Source organism: Drosophila serrata, unplaced genomic scaffold, assembly GCF_035046125.1.
Source record: "Drosophila serrata isolate PLE 108 unplaced genomic scaffold, ASM3504612v1 contig_259, whole genome shotgun sequence".
Taxonomy (NCBI): Eukaryota; Metazoa; Arthropoda; class Insecta; order Diptera; family Drosophilidae; genus Drosophila; species Drosophila serrata.
Window position 1 is genome coordinate 17,173 of NW_028257157.1, and position 25,473 is coordinate 42,645.

The 25,473-nt window shown below is 41.0% G+C and overlaps 2 protein-coding genes and 1 pseudogene across 8 annotated transcripts in view; 2 read left to right on the top strand and 1 right to left on the bottom strand.

Moving 5' to 3' along the window:
* Nucleotides 1–25,473, bottom strand: part of LOC110180482 (Fatty acid synthase 3) — a 41,693-nt gene that overhangs the window by 13,137 nt on the left and 3,083 nt on the right. The gene's annotated exons all lie outside the window — the stretch shown is intronic.
* LOC147643627 (uncharacterized) lies at nt 2–16,458 on the top strand. Of its 2 annotated transcripts, XM_086832958.1 has the most exons (7): nt 2–689; nt 11,309–12,277; nt 12,636–12,845; nt 12,908–13,627; nt 13,694–14,679; nt 14,751–15,872; nt 16,131–16,458. In XM_086832958.1, exons 2-4 carry the CDS (start codon nt 11,997–11,999, stop codon nt 12,927–12,929), a joined length of 513 nt encoding a protein of 170 aa, XP_086689084.1. In that variant the 5' UTR covers nt 2–689; nt 11,309–11,996; the 3' UTR covers nt 12,930–13,627; nt 13,694–14,679; nt 14,751–15,872; nt 16,131–16,458. The 2 variants fall into 2 exon arrangements, with proteins under 2 accessions (XP_086689084.1, XP_086689083.1); XM_086832957.1 differs by having other exon boundaries at nt 12,908–14,679.
* LOC110180483 (zinc finger BED domain-containing protein 4-like) lies at nt 18,956–21,201 on the top strand (annotated as a pseudogene). Its single transcript, XR_015271732.1, has 4 exons — nt 18,956–19,210; nt 19,279–19,343; nt 19,459–20,996; nt 21,053–21,201. The product of XR_015271732.1 is annotated as a zinc finger BED domain-containing protein 4-like (transcript).

Consider the following 25,473-nt stretch of genomic DNA (forward strand, 5'->3'; position numbering starts at 1 on the left):
AAAAATAAAATTTGTATCTCCAATTTCTTTTTTCAATATGTTTTTAATGTTTGACAGGAAATGCTTTGATTTGCTTGTAGAGGGCGCAGTAGTAGGGGCACGGGGAAACGCTAAAAAAATAGATATATTCGCAGCCGCAGATAAGCTATCAACATCAAAAGTAGTCAATAACCGAGCTGGAACCTCAACGCATGTTCTCTAAAAATTTGGGCATAAACGGTTCAGAACTTTTCAAGTTTCTTCTTTCAATATGTTTTGAATGTTTGACAGGAAATGCTTTGATTCAGCTGGCTGCCTGTAGATGGCGCAGCAGTAGGGTCACTTGGAAACGCTAAGGGTGGACTACCCCTAACATTTAGGGGGATGAAAAATAGATGTTGGCCTATTCTCATAGATACCGGATAAGCACAAAAAATTTCATCAAAATCGGTCAAGCCGTTTCGGAGGAGTAAGGGCACGAAAACTGTGACACGAGAATTTTATATATTAGAATATAGCACGGTACTACAAATCATATCGGATCGTCGCACTAGAATAAAAAATTATATTGCTACTATATACTACATAGCTGCCAAAGGAACGAACGTTAAATGTAGAAGAAAATGGAAAACTGTGAATGTAAAACTGAACTGTAAAACTATAAATATAGTGAATAGTATATAAAGATAAGTGCATTCGCTTAAACGGATGTAAGCATGACTTCGTTGTTTTTAACAAAAACATACATAATTTATATTGTAATAATTATAAATGATTTAATTCCAAAATAAAAGAGTAGACAAACTTTGGAGTGCCGAATTTAGCTTCCATTCATATGTTGTACTAATAAAACCATAAAACCTTTCATTTATCTTAAGGCAAAAAACACGAAATATTTTTTAAACCGAAATCATCGATCTCCTTTACTCTTTTACTCCATTCGAGAGCCTATGGTATTCAGGCTAATGAAAAAATGAAAATGAAGACAAGAAAGGAAGCTTACTTCGGCAGCCGAAGCTAATATACCCTTGCAGGTAGATCTTTGATAACTAGGAATTAACACAATTTAAATTAAATAAAACAAGAAAGGAAGCTAACTTCGGCACGCCGAAGTTTATATACCCTTGCAGATAGAACTTCGATGACTTCCTGGATTCCTTCCATACAATATAAAATATATATATTAATGTTAAAAAAAAACAATGAAGTAATACCTGCTCTCATTTCATTCACCTATACATATTATATTTTCAGTTTTACATTCACAGATTTGCATTTTTGCTCCACATCTAACGATCGTTTGTATGGCACCTATGTGATATAGTCGTCCGATTTTTATAAAAGTTGCAACAAAATTCAAGACTGATATAAAATGGCTATATTTCAAATTTGAAAATCTGCTGAAAACTTAAAACGTTATAAATTTTGTATTGTATTAATTTTTTGATCGTTCGTGATATAGTAGTCGGGTTTTTTTTATAACTTTACACAACATTTAGATTAAAATAAAATGATATTTGACGAAAATCTGGTGAAAACTGAAGAAGTTATAATCTTTAATTTTATTAACTTCTTTTATTTCTTATAAAATGGCTATGTATCAAATTTGATGAAAATCTGTTGAAAACTGAAAATGTTATACTTTTTAATTGAATTAATTTCTCGATCGTTCCTATAGGAGCTATATGATATAGTCGTCCAATTTTGATAAAATTTTACACAAAATTGTAGAATAATATGAATTGGCTATATCTTAAATTTGATTAAATTCTGTTGAAAACTAAAAATGTTATCGCCACCGCGATTGTCAGTCTTCCGACAACAGCCACCGCCATTCTCATTCCTCTCAAATTTCTCGAATGTTCCTATGGGAGCTATATGATATATTAGTCCGATTTTCATAAAATTTTACACAAAATTGTAGAATAATATGAAACGGCTATATCTCAAATTTGATGAAAATCTGTTGAAAACTTAAAATGTTATACTTTTTAATTGAATTAATTTCTCGATCGTTCCTATGGGAGCTATATGATATGTCCGATTTTCATCAAATTTTACACAAAATTGTAGAATAATATGAAATAGCTATATCTCAAATTTGATCAAATTCTGTTGAAAACTAAAAATGTTATAATTTTTCATGTAAAAATTTTCCGATCATTCCTATGGCAGCTATATGATATAGTCGTCCGATCCGGCCCGTTCCGACATATATACGAGTGAGAGTATATAGAAGACTAACTGCAAAGTTTTATTCAGATAGCATTAAAACTGAGAGACTAGTTTGCGTAGAAACGGACAGACGGACAGACGGACATGGCTAGATCGACTCGGCTGTTGGTCCTGATCAAGAATATATATACTTTATATAGTCGGAGGTGCCTCCTTCACTGCGTTGCAAACATCTGACTGAACTTATAATACCCTGCAAGGGTATAACAAGAAAGGAAGCTAACTTCGGCACGCCGAAGTTTATATACCCTTGCAGATAGAACTTCGATGACTTGGAATCCAGACAAAATAAATTATATATATTGAGGTTAAAAAACAAGACAGGAAGCTAACTTCGACACGCCGAAGTTTATATACAGTTGCATATAGAGCTTCAAGGACTAGGAATACAAACAATTTAAATTATATATATTTATGATTAAAAATAATGAAGTAATACCTGCTTTCATTTCAGTCACCTATACATATTATATTAACAGTTTTACATTCATCAGATTTGCTTTTTTTTTACCTCTACATCTAACGATCGATATGTATGGCATCCTATATGATATAATCATCCGATTTAAATTAAAATTGACACAAAAATAAAATGAGCTAATATCTCAAATTTGATGAAAATATGTTGAAAACTGAAAATGTTAATTCTATATTAATTTCTAATTTCCTTTAATTTAATTCTATTAATTTCTCGATCGTTCCGTATGGGAGCTATATGATATAGTAGTTCGATTTATTAAAATTGTACACAAAAATAAAATGGCTATATCTCAAATTTGATCACATTCTGTTGAAAACTGAAAATGTGTATAATTCTAATTGAAAGACGGAAAAGTTATAATTTTTTATTGTATTAATTTCTCGATCGTTCCTATAGGAGCTATAGCATATAGTAGTCCGATTTTTCTAAAATTTTACAGAAAATTGTAGAGTAATATAAAATGGCTATATCTATAATTTGATCAAATTCTATTGAAAACGGAAAAAGTTATAATTTTTTATTGTATTATTTCTCGATCGTTCCTATAGGAGCTATAGGATATAGTAGTTCGATTTTTCTAAAATTTTACAGAAAATTGTAGAGTAATATAAAATGGCTATATCTATAATTTGATTAAATTCTGTTGAAAGCGGAAAAAGTTATAATTTTTAATTGTATTAATTTCTTGATCGTTCCTAGGCAGCTATTGGATATAGTAGTCCGATTTTCATAAAATTTTACACAAAATTGTAAAACAATATAAAATGGCTATATCTCAAAATATTTGATCAAATTCTGTTGAAAATTGAAAATGTTATAATATTTTTTGTAAAAATATGCCGATCATTCCTATGGCAGCTTAATGAGATAGTCGTCCGGTCCGGCCTGTTCCGACATACATATATGTATATGTATATACGAGTAAGAGTATATAAATTATGTTTTAATTGTGTGTCCCCGTTGTCCCTCGCCGCAGTCCGTGAGGAGGGGGTTGGGGGGTTAATAGCCAACGTGGCTGGTTGCTCTGTTGGTGTGCAGTGCATTGTTATATGTTGGGAGAACTTCTCTCCGTTGCTAACTGCCCTTAAGCCAATTCAATACAATAATTTTAAACAGCGTAAGCTGGAGTCAGATTCATGAGCTTCCGCTCTTTATTATAATAAAATAAAACTGAAACTTATTAACTGTACTTAAGCTAAGGGTAGCCGGCAATCCGCCCCCTCATCAGGACAAAGTGCTGACACTAGCAAAAATAGCATAACTCACCATACCGGAAACCAATAGCCTCCAGGCTCGGCCCCTAAAGGCGTTTATGCTGAATTTGCACACTAGGGTGATTCAATAATCACCCAGACTTATACCGACTTATGGCTACTCATTAATCGTGTTAACTTATACAAGACTAATTGCCAAGTGTTATTCAAATAGCGTTAAAACTGAGAGACTAGTTTGCGTAGAAACGGAAAGACGATCATGGCTAGATCGACTCGGCTGTTGATGAAGATCAAGAATATATATACTTCATAAGGTCTGAGATGCCTCCTTCACTGCGTTGCAAAATTCTGAATGACAATGGTATAAGAAAGGAACGACTTGCCAAAAAAAAAAAAAAAAAAAAAAAAAAGAACCTGGCAAAAGAGAAGTAGCGCTACCCAACTCATAAGAGCACTTGCCAATTCTCTTGGTGCCATACCCAACATCTCGACTATAACCCGATGGGATTTATAATCGTCGATGCGAGTCAAAAGCAAACACCGAGAATCGGGAATTAGTTATTTTTGTTATTTTTGGCAAAACGCACCTCCAGTCCGTATCGAAAGTTTGCATCTACGTCTACAGTCGTAGCGTTTCCGTGTGCTGTATAAGCCTGGTAGAAAAAATATGTCTGACCCATTTTGTTTGTCCCAGGAAACAGAGTCCCTGAAGAGGATTCCCACAGGATGCCAGAAAAAAAAATAAAGCTAATGCAGCGAAAAAAGCAGAAGATATGAAAATGTCTAAAGGTGACAAGGCTATAAAAATAAAGTTTCCCACAATCTAACACAAACTTTAAGCTCAACGATATACAAGGTAACCAGCAGACCTGATAACATAACATGAAATCGGACGTCGTACGTGCTGCGTCCGGTGCTGCGTTTCATCCAGAGCAGAGCGAAGTCCTGGAGCTGGAACCTTAGTTTTAAGACTATCTAAATGAAAATTTGCAGGTGGTCTTCTATATACTCTCGTTTATATATATCGGAACCGGCCTAATGGGACGACTATATCATATAGCTATCTTAGGAACGGTCAGAAAATTTTTAGGAAAAAAATATTACTTTTCCAATTTTAATTTGATGAAAATCGGTCTACTATATGATATAGCTGTTATACAAACGATCGTTAGATCTAGAGGAAAACAGAGATCTGTGAACGTAAAACTGTAATTGTATAAAATGTAAATATGTGTTTTAACATAAACATATATAATTTATATTGTATTAATTCCGTGTCGAAAGTAATTTTATTTATTTTTTTGCAAACACTTTCTATTTTTAGACCTTTTCGCTCTCAACTTTGTGAGAGCAGGAAGAGCGCCATTGTCGTTTGAATCAAAAAATTAGCCTCATATTGCAAAACAAATGTATGGCCGTGAGGCATCATGTAAATTGTATAGTCTTTGCTGCAAGGGTATTCAAATTAAATGTGCCTTTTTCGACATCAAGCTGGATCTCATTTGCAAAAGAAAAATATGGCTTACTCATTGGTTTATAGATAAATCGGGCTCGTAGCTATTTTAAATATATTTTTATCTGACTTCTTGTCAAACATTAAATAATAAATAAGAAATTTCAATTTTACTGCTAAGGTTGCCAAACTCTTGGCGGAAGCCGTCAGTAAGAATCGCCGGCTTTAAAATACTTACGGTAAGGGGAAATATTTTCAATACTTTCATCTTTCCAAGTGAACGGACGTGTTTTTTTCTTGCGCTCTCGTTTTGTATTAAAGTTTGAATCTAACCACCGGGGTTAACTTAAATTTTCTAATTTGTGTTTATAACTTCCCGTTCACTTCGCGTGTGCATGCAGCTATTCTAATTTGTGTATATAATTGGTTTTATTTTCCAATTTAGTTGTGCTGCTAGTGCTAGCTTTTGCATATTTTGCATCCTTTTTGTGCCTTCTTCGTCTAGCTTTTGTCTGCGCCGTCGCAAAAGCTAAACGTTTTATCTACGTATCTCCCACGCTCTCCCACTCTCATACTTTAGCTGTGCCGCTGCACTTCTTATCTTATTCGATCTCATTCGCTCTCCCGCTCTCTCGCTCTCGTTTTGACTCTTCACTTCTTTCTTCATTGCTCTGTTGTTATTTTTTCCAAGTACAATTACAGTGGTAAGTCCTTATAATGTCCGGAAATATTGTCTGTTTCGCCAAAACCTGCAAAAAGGCAATTGCTGCAGGTGACCTTACAATCGGCTGCTGGCTGTGCGACAACGTCATGCACGCCAAGTGTATTGGAGTTGCAGCTCGGACGGTGGACGATGTAAAAAAAAACATCGGCCTGCGTTTTTGTTGTGAGGCCTGTCGCGATGTATAAAGGGAGATGATGTCTGTCATGCGGCAAACCAAAAGCGGTTTTAAGGGCATTTTAACGAGTTTTTGTAACACTCCTGATATGTTCTTGGCGCTGAACACCCAATTTAATAGCTTTACGCTATTAAATGAGTCTCCTAGGCGCAAAAAAACTGCTATTGGTGGGAAGCATGTAGACGGACCCCAACTACCTGCAACGGGCTTTCAGGAGCCTCCCTCGGCACAGCCCTCGACCTCAGCATTAATTCCAAGAGTGCTGAGATCGAGCGCTAGAAAAGATTCGGTACCCGAATGTGCAGCGGGAGTGGCCGTACCGCCGGTGATTTCTGTTTTGTCCCCTGGGGGGTCGCAAATATTGACCCCTCAAACTCCCGTGTTTAACGACATATCTGCCCAGGGTGTTAGGCCCGGAATACCGGCCGACAATGGCACGGCAGATAACCAATCTGCCTTGCCAAAAGCCCTTATAGCGGTTTCACCGACGAGACAAATTTTTGTCTCGCGGCTCTCCGCTGACCAAACATCGGAAGATGTTCTCGCCTTTATACAAGGCAAAACCAGAGCCGAAAAAATTAAGATAAAGGTGGAAAAGTTCAAATTTTCTTACGCTAGGGACATTTCATCTTTCAAAATAAATGTCCCTAACGAGCTCTTTAACACTCTTTGCTCTCCCAACTTCTGGCTAGAGTATATTGTTGTTAAGGAGTTCGAGGCGAAGAAAAAGAAAAAGCGGCCTGTAGGAATAACTCTTCCCAGGCCTGATGATACCACAGCACCTTCAACGTCTTCCAATCCCGACCCAAAAACTAACCTACTCCTTAGGTATTTCGTATCAAAATGCAAGAGGCTTACGTAGTAAGCTTCCTAACTTGTATTCTGATAGCCTTTCGTTTGCATCTCAGGTTATTGTGCTCACAGAAACCTGGTTAAAGCCGGAGATTCTGAGCTCCGAAGTTTTTCCAGCTGTGTTCACGGTATATCGGCTAGATCGCCCTATCAGACGCGGGGTGAAGTTCTCATAGCGGTGGACTCCTCACTCACGTCAAAATTATTAATCTTCGAGGAATGCAACGATGTTGAATTCCTCTGTGTGAAGTTATCTATCAAAGGTAGCTCCATTTTTATTACCTGTTCCTACATACCTCCACTGTCGGAACTTCCTATTTATTGGAATCACCTTACTGCTATTCAGATGGTTTCCAGTAGACTTTTGGATAGAGACCAGTTGGTAGTTCTAGGAGATTTGAATATCCCTGGTGCTATTTGGTGCTCAGATAATTCCACCAATACTCTCTATACACCTACACAACATGACTTTATCGCTGGCTTGTTTGACATTTCACTGTCTCAAGTCAACCATGTGCGAAATTCCATACAGCGCTTGCTTGATCTTTGCTTCGTCTCTGATCCTGCGAGAGTCAGTTTAGCAAGGGTGGCGCCTCTGACGCAGCCCGAAGATCCTTATAATCCAACTTTCGATGTGACTCTTGATATTGGGTGTGACGTACAGAATATTTCTGACCGTCCAGCCAATAAAGTCCTATGTTTTCGCAAAACGGACTTTGAACGGCTGAATAATTTTATAAACGATAAACATGTGCACTGACATGGCAGTGCCATGAATTCATTTTTTACTGAATGTGTTCCGTTATATTATCCGCCAAGCTCGAATAAACCGCCGTGGTTTACTAAAGAGTTGAGCCGACTTAAAAATAAAAAATCTAGACTGTATGCTAAATTTAAATTCACCGGTTCTCAATCTGCCCTTTCATTTTATTTATCAGCTCGGTCAAACTTTACCGTGCTGAACGCGCAGTGTTATAAAAACTATTTCAATCGTTGTAGGGCCCAGTTCTCACAGGACTCAAAACAGTTTTATAATTTCGTTAACACTAAACGTAAGCCTAAAACAAATCCTTCCTCGCTTTCATTTGAAAATACTACCGCAAATAATGATGAGGGAATAGCCGATCTATTTTGGCAGTTTTTTCAAACAACATATTCTATCTCTTCGTATCTTCACCAGACCTATTCCTACGACATACCCAAATCAAACTTAATTTTCTGTCCTAGCCTAAACGAAAGCTCTCTCCTTTTAGATCTTCATCGTGTCAAGCCAGTTTATTCGCCAGGTCCCGACAGAATTCCTGGCTGTGTGCTCAGGTATTGTGCCGACGCCCTGTGCTATCACCTTCTGAAATTGTTTACCTTGTCCTTGGAAACCTCCCACTTTCCCATTATTTGGAAGGAAATAAACGATTCCTCTCCACAATAAAGGTAGCAAATTGGATGCCAGCAATTATAGAGGAATCTCTAAGTTGTCGGCCATCCCTAAATTATTTGAAAACATTTTCACCCCTCACTTACAGCACCTTTGTAGATCGGTTATTTCTCCATGTCAACATGGTTTTATTAAGCGAAGATCAATAACAACAAATCTCTTGGAGCTCTCTTCCTATATTATAAAGGGCTTCCATAATAATTGTCAGACAGATGTAATCTATACTGATTTCAGTAAAACATTTGACTCTGTTAACCATTCTCTCCTCGTTAGAAAACTCGATTCAATGGGTTTTCCAAGTGATCTTATTAATATGATTTCAAGTTATTTGAATGGCAGGACGCAAAAGGTCCTCTTTAAGAATAATTTATCCAATGTTCTAAGGGTTACATCTGGCGTCCCGCAAGGAAGCCATTTGGGACCCTTATTGTTTACATTATTTATAAATGACCTGCCCAAATTCTTGACTAACTCCAGAGTACTTATGTACGCGGATGACGTCAAGCTTTGCGTGCAATACAATGACGTTGCCTGCCAGTCGGATTTACAAAAAGATCTTAATAATTTTCAAACTTGGTGCCGTGTAAACTTATTAAACTTAAATGGCTCGAAATGCAAGCTAATGATATTCTCTTGTGTCGTTCCTAAGCTTGCTACTTACACGCTGAACTGCTGCTCTTTGGAAAGAATTAATACTGTTGACGATTTAGGCGTCCGCTTGGACCCAAAACTTGACTTTATTGATCATATTTCGTCTATGGTGAATAGAGCCAGGGGTGTGCTTGGATTTATTAAACGGTGGTCGAAGGAATTCAATGACCCCTATGTTACTAAATCCTTATATACTTCCTTAGTTCGTCCTATCCTAGAATATGGATGCTGCGTTTGGAGCCCTCAGTACGGCGTCCATAGTAAACGCATTGAGTCGGTTCAAAAGAACTTTTTACTTTTCGCTCTTCGGGGTTTAAATTGGGATGCAAACGAAAGATTACCTTCCTACTCTAGTAGACTCCTATTAATAAACTTGCCGCCCTTAGCCAATCGTAGAACGATGCTAGGGATAACCTTTATTTTTAACCTTATACATGGTGATGTGGAAAGTGCTGACTTGTTGAGTCAGCTTAATTTCCATGTACCATATAGAACTAATAGATCCTATATCCCATTAGTGTTGCGCCACTGTAGAACCTCCTTTGAACTGCATGAACCTTTTAGAGTGCAATGTGCAAATTATAATGATTTGTACACACTAATCTCTAACGTAGATACCCTTCCCAAATTAAAATCTTTAATACTAACACACTTAGTAAACATGCAAGCTAACAATCTGGCAGCACGCCGGTAGTCAATTTCCTCGTATTCTGTCCAATATTTTCCATCGCGCCTACTAACACCTAACCCAAACAGGCACGTGCCTGGTGTCATACGGGCCACTTGAATGTACTGAGCTTAGTGCATTAACGTCCAAAAATAAAAAAATAAAAATAAATCATCATTGTTTAGAGCTGTTGTTCGTGAACTCCCTTTAAAAGGCCTTTACGGAGACTCGAAATCAAATAACTAGAAAGTTAAATGGCGTTAGGCGCCGTCTTAATAATTATATTGACTTTGGTTTTACCATCTTCGTATCGTACTTAACAAAGATCAAATGGCCCGAATCTAAATAAAGTAGAAATAGTAGTTTTATATAAATCACGCGGGCGAACTTTGTCTTGCCCCTAATTGATGTTTTATAAAACCCCAGAGTAATAATATTAAGCAGATAAGTAAAATTTATATGTAATTTATTTAAGTCTCATCAGCTGTGAACGATATGGTAATTTCCAACTCGGGAACATGGTGCTTTTAACTGACCATGCAAAACACAGATGTATTCAAAGTTAATCAGACCGAGTTCCAATGATTGGCTATGCGATTTAGTGACTAAATCCAACCGAGCTAAAAACTGAATTAAAATGGAAGACCACTTGTGATTATTGGAATTCCTTAGAATAATATCCTTAGAATTTGCCCTTGAGTTACATTGTTCAATAGGTTCTTGAAGGACAACCGCGTACCATTGCACAATTTCGTATGGTTCAGCATCTTCAATGCGTTACAAATTTCTGACTAAAATTATAATAACCTGCAAGGATATAATTATAACAAATTTGAGATATAGCTATTTTATATATTTCTATAATTTCGGTTTTAGTTTTATGAAAACCAGACGACTATATCTAACGATCCTTTGTATGGCATACAAACGTTCGTTAGAAAAAGAGGAAAATGCAAAACCGTGAATGTAAAACTGTATATATAAAATGCATAGGTCAATGAAATCAGAACCTAAATATATGAATTTAACAAATTGTCAGGAAAGTCTTTCAACATTTTTAACCAACAAACACATTTGCCTGACAAATTTAAACAACATCCTCTCTAACAACACTACCATCACTAATTACAAAAAAATAGGTAACCAAACAAACAAATATAGAAGCGCCTCAATGATTTGGCTTCAATCGGCCACCAAAATAAAATTCCCTCTTTGGTCCCTAATCCCTGCTGGAGCTCCAAGAGAAATTATTGGGGTACGGGTGTTTGCAAAAATTAAAGGGAACGACCGGGCTTCTGCTCCGTTCCCCTTTGATCACAGCGCTTGTGTTGCACAAATCCCGGACCCAGGATACGGTCAAGCGGAGGACAAGGATAACGACACTAACATAACAATTAATAATTTAAACTAAACTTATTCAAATGTTGTTGTTTTTCCCTCAGCACCAATGGGGGATGTGGCCTGGAAAACGGCGCGTATTACAGCAGCAAAAAAGGCAAAATAATATGGCCAACACCCCTTCTGATAGCCCTTTATCCGGAACGGACTCACCGGATGTAGCCCCTGGCGGCTTCGGGCGTTGGAGCTGGCGGCGCTGTGGGCTTCTGCGGCGGCTCTGGCTACGGCTTCGGTGACTAGCTTGCGGCTATAACGGCGGAACTGGGCGGCGCTGAGGCGGCGGCACTGGGCTACGGCTCAGGTGGCGCTACGGCGAGGCAGCGGCTCTGGGCGGCGCTGAGGCGGCGGCAAGGGCGACGGTAAGGTGGCGGGTCTGGTCGGCGCTGAGGTGGCGGTCGGGTCACGTCCTCCACACAACTTCACCGTGGTTACGTTTTCAATTCTGTATTTAACCAAAATCTTGTCGCGCACGTTTTGCCTTCAGTTTTTTTACTCCGGGTTTTTTCCTCTAACACATCCCTTTATGGCCCGGTTCATTTCCTCTGTTCCGTAGCCCCAGCCGTAACTTATCAATTCCCTCATTGCCCTTGCCGAGAGAAAGGGTAAGAACCCTTTCTCTTAATCCGCATCCGAATTTCCCGGTTCGCCACTTACGTCATCCCCCCTGGGCCTACCTATCGCACCTCTCCCTATCGATTCATCGATAGTCCTCTAGCCCATCCTAACTCCAAAATGCAATACCATCCAAGGATTTGGAGAGATGCTACTAGAATCCGGCAATTCAACAAGATCATTGGAAGCATTTGGTTGGGTATCTCCAGCGCAGTTCCGAACGGTGACCAACGCTGGAAGTACATCGCCTCATTTGGTCTAGTCCATATGTACTTTGTGTTCCCCCTTGCAGGTTATACGCGGATATCCTTGGCGTGGTACACGCCCAAACTTCTGAAAAACGGCGCTTCGCCCGTAGGCAAGTGGACTGCATTCCGGATGGCCACCTCGATTTCGGGAAGGTAGGCATCCCATTCCCGATGGTTGTTCTCCAGGAACCCTCGGATAGCCGCCAGTACGCTCCGGTTCACCCGTTCCGCTGCGTTGCTCTGTGGAGAGTATATCGGTGTCTTTACGTGTCGGATCCCAAAGCTCTCTATGACCTCCACGAAAATCCTCAACGCAAACTGTCGTCCATTGTCCGAGTGTACGATTTCTGGCACCCCGAACTTGTAGAAGACCTCGTTGATAAGGAAATCCACAACGTTCGGGTACTTGCCAAGGAAGTCGATGTACAGCTTCTGGAATGGCCGCTCTGTCTGTTCCTGCTCGCCAATCCCGACCATCATCCGGTGATTCGGTGCCTTCGATTCCTTGCAGATCTGGCATCTTCGGACAAATTCCCGCACCTGCAGTAACATCCCAGGTCAGTAGAACTGCCGCCGAAGGATCTCCAGTGCCTTCCTCATTCCACCGTGAGCTGCCTTTGGGTCTGAATGGGCTCGCTCAACCAGGCTGTGGGTCAGACTCTGCGGAATCCAGAGCTTCCACGCCGATCCGTCCAGCTCGTCGTCCACAGTTGTTGGGCAGGTTCGCTTGAAGATGAGTCCGTCCTCAATCCTAAGATCCAATAAGTTATCCTTGTTTTCTAGAATATCTCGGACTAACTCCTGATACTCTTCTCCAGCAAACTCGGTGGTTTCAAAACCCATAAACTTGGAAGGGTCCACTGCGATCTCCTCTACGCATCGCGAAAGCGTGTCCGCCACCACGTTCTCGCTGCCTTTCCGGTGTTCGATGGTGAAGTTGTCTCCTTGGAGCTGCAGAGACCACATGGCCAGGCGCCCCGAAAGATCCTTCATGGACATCAACCATTTTAGGCTGCCGTGATCGGTGATGCAGGTAAACGGCATGCCTTCTTCATATGCTCGGAACTTCCGGATCGCCAGGAGAGCTGCAAGACACTCCTTCTCGGTGACGGTGTAATTCACCTGGTGCCTGTTTATCTTTGCTGAAAAGAAGGCTATCGGCAGCTCTTGGTTGTTCTCGTTCTTTTGGAAAATAACGGCACCAACTCCAACGTGCGATGCGTCACACTGGATGTTGAAGTGCCGCTAGAAATCCGCGTGCACCAGGACTGGTGCCGTGGTTAGCGCCACCTTCAACGCTTCGACAGCCCGCTGCGTTGCCGGACTCAAAGAGAACTTGTTCCCAGTCTTCTTGAGGGACTTGGTTAGCGGCGTTGCCAGCGTCGCGAAGTTTCTGACGAACTTACGCACCTCCTTCATCGACCTCGGCTCCGGCATCCTCCTGATTGCTGCCACTCGACCGGGATCCATGCTCAGACCACCACCACCTACGACAAAACCTAAGTAAGTCAAAGACTTGAAGCAGAACCTTGATTTGCTCAGACCGATGATTAATCCTGCTTTCTTTAGGTATTCAGCAACTTGTCGTAGGTACCGGAAGTGTGTACACGAACACATTGGATCGGATTTCGGCTGGGATTACTCTGTCCATGAGTCTCACTAACCTCTGTGCCGCATTACAGCGACCGAACGGCATCACCCTAAATTGGTAGACGGGCCGACCAGGAACCGTGAACGCCGTCAACTCCTTGCTTTTCTTCGATCTGCCAGAACGCGAATTACAAATCCACACTAGAGATGAAGTTTAATCGATTCTGGACAGGATCCCATCGGTACTGCCTTTCCCGAGCAGACTGACACTCGCTCCGATGTCCAACAGCCCAGTCATCTAGTGTCCTAAGACCGTTATTTGGGCGAAAGGTCTGGGATCGTGGATTTCACCCCGCTTGATGGCCGCAATGAGTTCTCTTCGCTTCTCCTGGCATTTCTTAAATCGATCTTGGGCCTTCATGACGGTACGGGATACCATGCGCATACCACTCAACTGGTGTTGTTCGAAAATCCGGTTCCTTACTTCAAAATACAGTCGCTTGCGCTCTTAGGGGGGTAAATATCTTAACCAAGCCGTATTATTACTCTTATTTCATTTCTGCTTCCTTTCTGGCTCCTCCATTTGCGGGTGTTCCTCCCTGGGCGAGATTTTCCCGCCTTTGGATCGCCCAGCCATCCATTTTCCGCACAATTCGGGCATTTCGGCGCAACAACGTCCGCCTTTCCGCAGCGGAAACAGAAAATTTTGGTCAGCTCCTTCTCGCAATCCCGGAAACCGTGGTCCATGGCTCCATAATTCCAGCAGCCAGCCCGGAAAGGATTTCGAGGCCGCTCCCGGACTTCCTGGACTTGCAGTGGTTGCTCGTCTTGATCCTCCTCCGGCTCTGGAGCAAACGCCTCACTGACTCGGTTCCGTTCCGCTCCTTGGTAGCAGGAATTGGTTCCGGGCTCTGCGTCCGAAGCTACGCTCCACCTCAAGGCTCTCTTACCGCAGCTCATCGACGGTGAGTAGCTCTATCGCATATACGAAGCGAGCAATACCCTCTCTTAAACCCTTTTTCATAACCTTTACAAGGTGGCGCTCCGGCATTGGCTTCCTCAGGCGCTATCCCCTGACTGCTGCTCCCGCTGCAAAAGCAGCTGCATCCGTTGATGCTCCGTCTCATGGCTCTGGAACCTGTCTATCAGAACTCGGCGCAGCTGATGCCAACTGTCCAGTCGGTGCTGCTGCACGTGGATTCAAAACCACTCTAACGCCCTACCCGTCAGCAACGTGTGAAAGTTACGCATCACTTCGACTCACGAGCAACGAGATTGCCTCTGGAGGTACTCCAAGCAGAACAGGAAGCCTTCGATGTGGTTCCGCTCGTCCTCACCGCTGAACGAGATGTTCCGCCTATTCAATCTTTTGATATGGGAACTGTCTCCTGCATCCCATTCGTTCGTCACGGAAATGGCCAGCTCGGTGGTCCTCCACGCGCCAGTTCCGGCCCGCGCAGTCATCTCTACGCGTCTCTTCAGCCTCTGTGGAACCGTTGGGGCTGTTGGACAAGCTCTCGGCTGAATCGGGTTCCCTTCGGGGTGGCTTCGGTGAGAGTCGTGGAGTTGGCCGCGCCGCTTGCCCGGCATCCGTCTGCCCCTGCCTGGGTATAGCTCCGCGAGCGACGTATATTGCTTCCCTCGATCGCCCAAATAGCGGTGGTTGCTGCTGTTGGTGTTGTTGTGGTCCTGCTTCCATCGGCTGCTGCTCCGCGCTTCCTCCTGGAACGTGTTGCGGCTTTGTGGAGGGTCTCAGCGCCTCCTTCATTAATTTCATAATTTCCAGAAATCCGGCCCGCATCTCGTCCCGCAAGCTCCGGCTGATCCCAGCTTCTTGGGACTTGCGACACGTTTCTGCCGCCTGAGTCAGGGCAAGATTCACCGCCGACTTAGCTGTGGAATCCACGGACGGCTCCTGGAAATGTACTGAACGCTAAGCGGGATCCATCTCTACCAGGTGGCCAGCTGCTGCCCCGATCGCATTGAAGTTCAGAAACTTTGGATGGATGTGCTCCTCCGGTGGCGGGTCTTGTCGCCGAGATGGGGGTGTACTCTGCAATCCCATTGAGGCCCGCGGCGGTGCGAAACCGACAGCACCCGCCGCATCCATGGACCACAACTCCTCTTCCTGGGCTGAAGGACCCTTCGACCTGAGCTGGTAATTATTTCCCTTGTCCCCTGCCATAATCCAATTTCCTGAATTCCTAACAGCTAACGGCTTTATTCTTACTAAATAAATATCTCTATGCCAAGTAAATAAATCAACATGCAACTAAAAAATAATTAAATAGCCAATTAAATAAATAGACAATTAAATAAATATATAAATAATAACAATAAATAGCAAGTGAGTATTAAAATGAATTATTTCTGCAATGTCAATAAGTAATTATTATTATTTTTTTTTTAATTTCAGGGGAGATGGCTTGCGTCTTCAATTGTCCCGTGTCATCAATAATCCGGGCATTCGTCAACTGGACTAACTTTCAGCTGGGTTGAAAGTCGCTAGTTAAAGACATGGGCCTTCAGCAGTATCCCGTAGGATTTTCCTTGATGGCTGGGACACCAAGGCTCTGATTGCGGTGGTCGTGCAACGCGCAGTCGGGTTACGAGTCCACCAACAGGATGATACCATGAAGCCCCATCCACTAGGAAAACACAAGGATCTGCACAAATTGACATTACATGGAAAACAAACATCTTTACGTTAATTAAATAAACAACATGTATCCCTATCTCCTAAATTATCTCAATTGTTTTCATCTCGTATCTGTGCACGGATCTGTGGGCCGAGGTATGCAAATTCGTCGTTTCTAAGCTCGGATGTCACCCCCTTGCCACAGCAGAACCGTTGCGAAAGTGGTCCAGAAGCAATTGCCCGTCCTTCTGCAGAGCAAGCCTTCCGTCTTTACTGGGAAAGGAAAAAATGACACATAAGCAACACTTACGCCTGGGCCGCCAGTCCCCGGTCCTCGGTGCAATTGCAGGACATCAATATAGGCCATGCAAGCCACCGATTGCGGGGGCTGGATGCCCCGGGACGCGACCTTACGCGACATCATCATTCCGCTTTTCTTTTATTTGCTTTTTGTTTGGGCGCCATATTGTTGCGGACTTTTTTTGGGCAACGCCGGGCTAGCTTATGAGGCCCAGGGCTGGGTTCGACCCAATGCCCGCAGTATCTGACAACATCCTCTCCAACAGCACATCCATCGCTAATTACAAAAAAAAAAACAAGAAAGGAAGCTAACTTCGGACGCCGAAGTTTATATACCCTTGCAGATAGAACTTCTATGACTAGGAATCCATACAATATAAATTATATATATTTGTGTTAAAAACAATGAAGTAATACCTGCTTTCATTTCATTCTACTATATATATTATATTTGCAGTTTTACATTCACAGATTTGCATTTTTCCTCTACATCAAACGATCGTTTGTATGGCACCTATATGATATAGTAGTCCGATTTCCATGAAATTTGACAAAAAATTAGAAACTAATATAAAATGGCTATACCTCAAATTTGATGAAAATCCGTTGAAAACTCAAAAAGTTATAATTTTTAATTGTATTAATTTCTCGATCGTTCCTATGGGAGCTATATGACATAGTAGTCCGATTTTCATAAAATTTTACACAAAATTGTAGAGTATAGGAAAATGGCTATATCTCAAATTTGATCAAATTCTGTTGAAAACTGAAAATGCTATAATTTTTTTTTTTTTTTTTAATTTCCGATCATTCCTATGGCAGCTATATGATATAGTCGTCCGATCCCGTTCCGACATGTATACGAGTGAGAGTATATAAAAGACTAACTACAAAGTTTCATTGAGATAGCTTCAAAACTGAGAGACTAATTTACGTAGAAACGTACAGACGGACAGAAGGAAAGATGGACAGACGGACATGGCTAGATCGACTCGGCTGTTGATCCTGATCAAGAATATATATACTTTATATAGTCGGAGATGCCTCCTTCACTGCGTTGCAAACTTCTGACTGAAATTATAATACCCTGCAAGGGTATAATAAAGGTAAATAAACAAACAAATATAGACGGACGACACTGCTGGGACAAATTAGTGGCATCGGTGTTTCCGCCACGACGCACCCACCCATCCTGTGATGCCTCCTGATCATCTAGGGGCATCACCCATCTTCGGCGGGCCGGAGTCTATTTCAGGCGGTCTGGCGACCGGCTCATCTCCCCAATGATTCTATTTCATGCTTAATTTATTTTTATTTAATTGCTATTCACCAAATTACAGCTTCTTTTATAATACGGCATCACCTGACTCCCGGCGAGAGCGTGGACTCAGCCAGGGACGCGCTCGCGCCAAGGCTGCCTCTTTGGGGACTCAAAATTCCCGGAGGAGAAGCGCCTTAATGATTTGGCTTCAATCGGCCACCAAAATAAAATCCCCTCTTTGGTCCTTAATCCCTGCTGGAGCTCCAAGAGAAATTATAGGGGTACGGGTGTTTGCAAAAATTAAAGGGAACGACCGGGCTTCTGCTCCGTTCCCCTTTGATCACAGCGCTTGTGTTGCACAAATCCCGGACCCAGGATACGGCCAAGCGGAGGACAAAGATAATGACACTAACATAACAATAAATAATTTAAACTAAACTTATTCAAATGTTGTTGTTTTTCCCTCAGCACCAATGGGGGATGCGGCCTGGAAAACGGCGCGTATTACAGCAGCAAAAAAGACAAAATATATGGCAAACACCCCTTCTGATCGCCCTTTATCCGGAACGGACTCACCGGATGTAGCCCCTGGCGGCTTCGGGCGTTGGAGCTGGCGGCGCTCTGGGCTTCTGCGGCGGCTCTGGCTACGACTTCGGCGACTAGCTTGCGGCTCTAGCGGCGGAACTGGGCGGCGCTAAGGCGACGGCACTGGGCTACGCTGAGGCGGCGGCTCTGGGCTACGGCTCAGGTGGCGCTACAGCGAGGCAGCGGCTCTGGGCGGCTCTGAGGCGGCGACAAGGGCAACGGTAAGGGCGACGGCAAGGGCGGGGCGGCGCTTAGGCGGCGGTCGGGTCACGTCATCCACGCTACTTCACCGTGGTCACGTTTTCAATTCCGTATTTCACCAAAATCTCGTCGCGCACGTGTTGCCTCCAGTTTTTTTACTCAGGGTTTTTTCCTCTAGCACCTCCCTTTACCTCGGTTCATTCCCCCTGTTCCGTAGCTCCAGCCGTTACTTATCCATTCCCTCATTGCCCTTGCCGAGAGAAAGGGTAAAAACACTTTTTGTTAATCCGCATCCGAATTTCCCGGTTCGCTCACTAGCCTCATCCCCCCCTGGGCCTACCTATCCTACCTCTCCCTATCGATACATCGATAGTCCTCTAGCCCATCCTAACTAGGGGTTCGATGCACCGATGCTTTTAAATTTCTAAAAACATAGATTGTTTTTTTGTACCATCAATGTTTCGTGAACCATCACTATTCAAAAAAATCGAAGAAGAAAATCACGCTTAAGGTTCGTGTTTTGTAACATTTTACTTATTTTGTTAATAATAATGTTTAATTATTTACTTATAATTATAGAAAGTGATGTTGGTGGTGTAAGCGCGACGCTGATTCAGTTTCAACGATGAATAAGTTCTTGAACCGTAAGTAAATTAAAAACTGCGCAGTACATGGCCAACTACAAGCAATGTAGTTGATTGCGTATATATGTCCCACGTGTGGCGGCCAATTCTCATCTGTACATTTTTTATAATTTAGGTACAACGAGGGAAAATATTGAAGGTCCGTCGCCTAAAAGGAAGCGAGAAACATCATGTGTGTGGCAGCGCTTTAAGAAAACCGAGGACAAGACTAAGGCCACCTGCATTCACTGTGGGAAAACGTTAAAAACGGCAGAAAACACAACTAACTTAATGGACCACTTCAAACGTATACATCCAAACTATAGTGTTTTAGAAATAGATGGTCAGTCACCAAGCCTAGATAGTTTGCTGCAACGAAATATAGAGTATCCGCAGGAGTCCCAAAAGAAAAAAACATTGGACATGTATGTAATGCTCATGATAGCACGGGACGTTCAACCGTTTTCCATGGTTGAGGACGATAGATTCCGTGATTTAATGCAACACATGGACCCTAAATATTAAATCCCGAGCAGAACCTTTTTTAGAGAAGTAATGCTACCTAAGATATACAATGATTTAAGAAAGGATCTGGAATGTGAGCTCGAAGGTGTCCAGTACGTTGCAATTACCACGGATGGATGGACTTCCTGTGCAAATGAAGCTTATATACGTGCCATTTTTTGAACAAAAAGTTTCAGCTAGTTTCAGCTAGTCTTGTCGACGGCGAGTCTTTTGACGACCACAAATCACTCGGCACTGAATATCGCTGATACTATTCGACAAGTATTAAATGAGTGGAAACTTCTACATAAAGTTGTAACTATAGTTAATGATAACGACGTTACAATGAAGAAGGCATGCGAACATCTGCAAATTAAACGTTTTCCATGTTTTGCGCACACGATTAACTTGCTGGTTCAAGAAATTCTAAAATTGTCAAATTTTTGTCGCATTTATAAAGCGAAGTTCGACTGCCATGGCGAAATTTAAGGACGCTCAAATGGTGGCAGACCCCCTTGGATTAATTCAAGAGGTACCAACTAGGTGGAACAGTGCCTTCCAAATGATGGAACGAATTTTGCAGACCAATGGGGCACTCTCAATTGCATTGTTAGGAACTGCAAAGCCTCCGGCACCTTTCTCTGCCGAGGAAATTGGTGTCCTGGAAGAATTTTGTTCATTGCTTCGTCCGTTCGAGAAAGCCACAAAATTAATTTCGGGCGGGAAGTACCCCACTATGTCCCTCGTCATTCCAATTGTCTCCAAAATGCAAATACAATTGTTTTCTTATAAACATAGCTTTAAAAGCATAGAAGCCATTCTGGCATTCAGCTTTTTAAGTGATCGCTTTAATGATCGTTTTGGGTACTATGAAACGCGCACCGTTCCTAGGATGGCAACGTTAATTGACCCTAGGTTTAAAAAACAGGGTTTCCAAAGAACGAATAATGCCGATCAAGCATATCGAGCATTAGAAGACGAGCTTCACAATGTTTTTAAAAATTTGGCTCAAGAACCATCCACATCAGCGCCGATAGCGCCTACACCACCCAATCCAACTTCGAGCTATTTTACGAATTTTCAACTCAAAATAAGTTCAAAAACAATGACTACGCGTTCTGACGCAATTATATTGCTCAGACAACATGTAGAAAGCGGGAACGATGGATGGTAAATATAGAAATTGTGTATTATGATTATTTTAAAATAAATTATTCTACTTCTAGCTGTGTTCAAACAACATGCAGCCCTTCAAGGAGCTAACAAAAAAATTCTTATGTATTCCAGCCACGTCGTGTGAATCAGAAAGAGCCTTCAGCAAAGCAGGCCAAATAATTTCGGATCGCCGTCCTCGGTTGAAGTCCGAAGTCGTTGACCAGCTAATGTTTATAAATAAGAATTACTATAGATTTAATAAGTGACTTATTAAATTATTATTATTATTATTGAAAATAATATCCACGCCATCATTGCGCATATATAGATCGGATCATTTGAAATCATATATAAAATTATCCAGCCGTTCAAAGTCCGTCTTGCAAAACATAGGACTTTTTAGGCTGGACGGTCATATATATTCTGTTAGTCAGACCCAGACCCAATATCAAGAGTCACATCTAAGGTAGGATGATGGTAGGGATCTTCGGATTGCGTCAGAGGCGCCACCCTGACTAAACTGACTCTCGCCGTATCTGAGATAAAACAAAGATCGAGCAGGCGCCGTAAGGAATTTCGTACTTGGTTGACTTGAGACAGCGAAATGTCGAAAAGGCCAGCAATAAAGTCATGTTGTGTAGAAGTTAGGAGAGCGTTGGTGGAATTATTTGAGGACCAAATAGCACCAAGGATATTAAAATCACCTAGAAGTACCAACTGGTCTCTATCCAAAAGTCTACTGGAAACCATCTGAATAGCGGTAGGTTCCAATAAATTGGAAGAAATAAAAATGGTGCTATTATTGATAGATATCTTCACACAGAGGAACTCAACATCATTACATTCACCGAATGTTTATAATTCTGACGTGAGTGAGGAGTCAACCGCTATAAGAACTCCACCTCCACGCTTGATTGGCCGATCAAGCCGAAAAACTTCGGAGATCAGAATCTACGGCTTTAACCAGGTTTCTGTAAACACAATAACCTGAAAAGCAAACTAAAGACTATCAGAATACAAGTTAGTAAGCTTACTACGAAGCCTCTGGCATTCTGATACCTAGGGAGAGAGTTAGTTTTTTAGGTCGGGATTCGTAGGCGTAGAAGGCGCAGTGCTCTGATCACGCCTGGGAAAAGGTATTCCTACAGGCCACTTTTTATGACAACAACGTACCCTGACCAGAAGTTGCTAGAGCAAATTGTGTCAATGAGCTCGTTAGGTTCATTAATTTTTAAAGATTAAATTTACCTAGCGTAAGAAAAATTGTGTTTTTTGGTTTTGCCTTGGCTGAAGGATCATCTTTCGATGTTTGATCAGGTGAGAGCCGTAAAACAAAAATATTTCTCGTCGATGGAACCGCTATAAGTCTTTTGGCAAGGCAGATTGGTTATCCGTCGTGGCAATGTCGGCTGGCATTCCGGTCCTGACACCTTGGAGGGTCATTATTTATGACCCCCAGACTTGGAGACTTATTTATTAGCATTAGGCTATTTAATTGAGTATCCAGCTCCAAGAACATTCGAATCAACACACTTGGCGTGCAAGATGTTGTCACAATGGCTTTTTGCCGGTTTTGGCACAAACAACGACTAAACAGAAAAGGCACAAAAGGAAATGCCAAGTATGCAAAGCAATAGCATCACAATTAAAATTTGAGAAATAAACTCAATAAAGTACACAGATTAGAATATCTGCAGGCACACGCGAAGTGCAGTTATTGTAAACAAAAGCAGAAGATTAATTAAGCCCAGGTGGTTTTATGCAAAATATTACACAAATCGAGAGCGCAAGAAAAAAACACGTCCGTTCACTTCGAAAGATAATTTTTCACAGTTTTACATTCACAGTTTTGCATTTTCCTCTACATACAACGAACAATTATATGGATTTTTTTATAGATATGTTTCTTGTAAAAAAAAACTTTTTAAAATTTTTTTAAATTTATTTGAACGTATTATATATTGGAATAATATTTATTAATATATTTGCCGCTATGGTGCTGAAGGCAATAACCGGAGGCATCAACGCCGTCGCGTCCCAATAACAAATTATTTTCGTTTTTAAATTACTTTTGTAAATTAAACTCACTTAATGGGCCTTGTCATTCATAAATTCTACCCTCTTCTTGCAGGATAGAAAAGCACTGAACGCGAGAAATGTTTTTATTTTTTGAATTTCCCTTCATTCTAGCTTTAAAAATATTTAAAATCAAAGCCTTAAAATTGTTCTATTCTGCAGCCCTTTACATTTTTTCATTGAACATTTATCTTATGTTAGTACTCGACCCAGTGAAAAATTCTTCTTTCACTTTTCGCTACATAATTATACCGTTAAAGGATATTAAAACTTTAGCTTAATGTTTATATATACATATATTCTTGATCAGCTTCAAAAACCACGTCGATCTAGCCTTTTCCGTCTGTCCGTTTCTACGCAAACTAGCCTCTCAGTTTTTAAGCTATCTGAATGAAACTTTACAGTTACTGCCACTAGTATATAAATCGGAACGGGTTGGATCGAACAACTATATCATATAACTGCCATAGGAACGATCGGAAAATTTTTAGAAAAAAAAAATTATAAATATAAATATATAACCAGCTTTCACCAGATTTTCAGCATGAGATTGTTGTATTATTCTAGAGTTTTGTATTTAATTCTATGAAAATCGGGAGACTATATCGTACAGCTGCCATATACAATATATAAGGAAAATGCAACACTATGAATGTAAAACTGTACTTGTAAGACTATTAACATAACACGTTGTAGTGAATATAATGAAAGTAGGCATAACTTCGTTGTTTTTTAACATAATTATATATAGCTTATATTGTATTAATTCGTAGTGATAGAATCTGCAAGGGTATAGAAGCTTCGGCCTACCGAAGTAAGCTTCCTTTCATATTTTATATGGAGTTATGTGATTGTATAATATTTAACTTATGATAGTACTAGGCTAAATAAAAAAAATGTTTTAAAAAGTATGTAATAAAGAGCTTAGAGGCCATTCGTTTAAATGGTCTTACAATGCAAATTGATTTTTGCTAGGTGTTTGCAATTATTTGTTGAAACTAATATAAAAAAAATTTAATTAATGAAATAATGGAATTTTTATATGACGAGGTTCTAGCTTTGCAAAATTAAGTAAATTTAAAGTTCGGTATGGTTAGGTTAAATCAGCGTTTTAAAGCAGTAAGAGACAGCGAGAGGCAAATATTTTAAAACGGCTCTTCGTCAGTGCAGTTTTTAAGGCCTGTACGGGAACACGAATTAACAAATACTAGAAAGTTACGATGTTCCTGACGGCACACATTAAGTATTTTTCTAGCGGGTTGTGAAATAAGAACTGTATGGAGAGGGTAAAGTACAGTATGTTTGCGAGCGCGAAAATTTTTATTATTATTATTATTCTTTTGAGGTGTGATCGGTCTTTTCACTACTTTTTCGGCATTTTTGGAGGGCAAATGTTGCGGTCATATTTTGTTGACCCGGCTCTTTTGAAACTTAAAACCATTTCAACTTTTATTGCTGGGTTTTTAACTTCAAATTGTCCCAAAACGATTGACAGCATTTTAGCAGTAGCGCCTCCCTCGGACAGCTCCAAGACGATTTAATATTATAGCCATTCGGAATACCTGTCCAAGAAACACAGATGGTTCGACAAGGGTGATTCGGTGTCCGCTTTACGACAGGACATGGTGGCACCAGTCGCTACGCCTACGGTCCACCCATCGCGTCAGTCTCGGAAGGAGCTGAGAATAACATCCAACGGGGTCTACGATATCGTCCTGACAAAAGTCTGGCGTTAAACAATAAGTTCCAGGAACATAGAGATCTCTCAGATCGTCAAGTCGAGCCGTGTAGCTGTCCCAATTTGTCCGTGCTGGCCTACATTTTTATTATATACATATATTTATATTCAAGGTTTCCCTCTTCCCTACAAAATAATATATTTGCCAAAAAGCCAAAATATTGTATTCTCCTTTAAGCACGGTATGGATCGGGTATAACCACGATCGAGAGGCAAAAAGTTGAAAATAGTTTGTCAGCGCCGTTTTCCAAACCTGTACGGAGACACGAAAATAAAAATACTAGAAAGTTGGAAGGCGTTAGGAGATTCTCGACGGCACACTTTTAGTATTTTGCAAGCGGCTACCAAAAGGAATAAAAATTCGAATAAAATAGGCTGCCTCATTTGCCATTTGCCTCTAGGTCTGACTTGCACTTTCATTACATATTTTAAGTTATGGCGGGCAATACCAAAATTTGTCCAAAAGATGAATTCAGAAGTTCAGAAGAGCTGATACAGTTAATATAATTAAATTAGTAAAGGGAAACACAATATTTCGAGTTTTTGGCATATAGGCAATTCTCTAGAAAGGTGCACCGCTGCCGAAAACTTAAAATTGCTTAAAAAAATAAATAAATTCCGAAAAAATCGAAGTCAAACACGCTTAAACGCAAATGGCATGTTTTGTTTTGATGCCAA

Bases quoted from the DNA above. Each gene is read 5' to 3' on its own strand.
- LOC147643627 (XM_086832957.1), top strand. From the start codon at position 11,997: ATGCAATACCATCCAAGGATTTGGAGAGATGCTACTAGAATCCGGCAA. The intron at 12,278-12,635 runs GTAGGCATCCCA...GATTCCTTGCAG, and splicing joins GCCACCTCGATTTCGGGAAG to ATCTGGCATCTTCGGACAAA. The intron at 12,846-12,907 runs GTTCGCTTGAAG...CTTGTTTTCTAG, and splicing joins CGTCCACAGTTGTTGGGCAG to AATATCTCGGACTAACTCCT.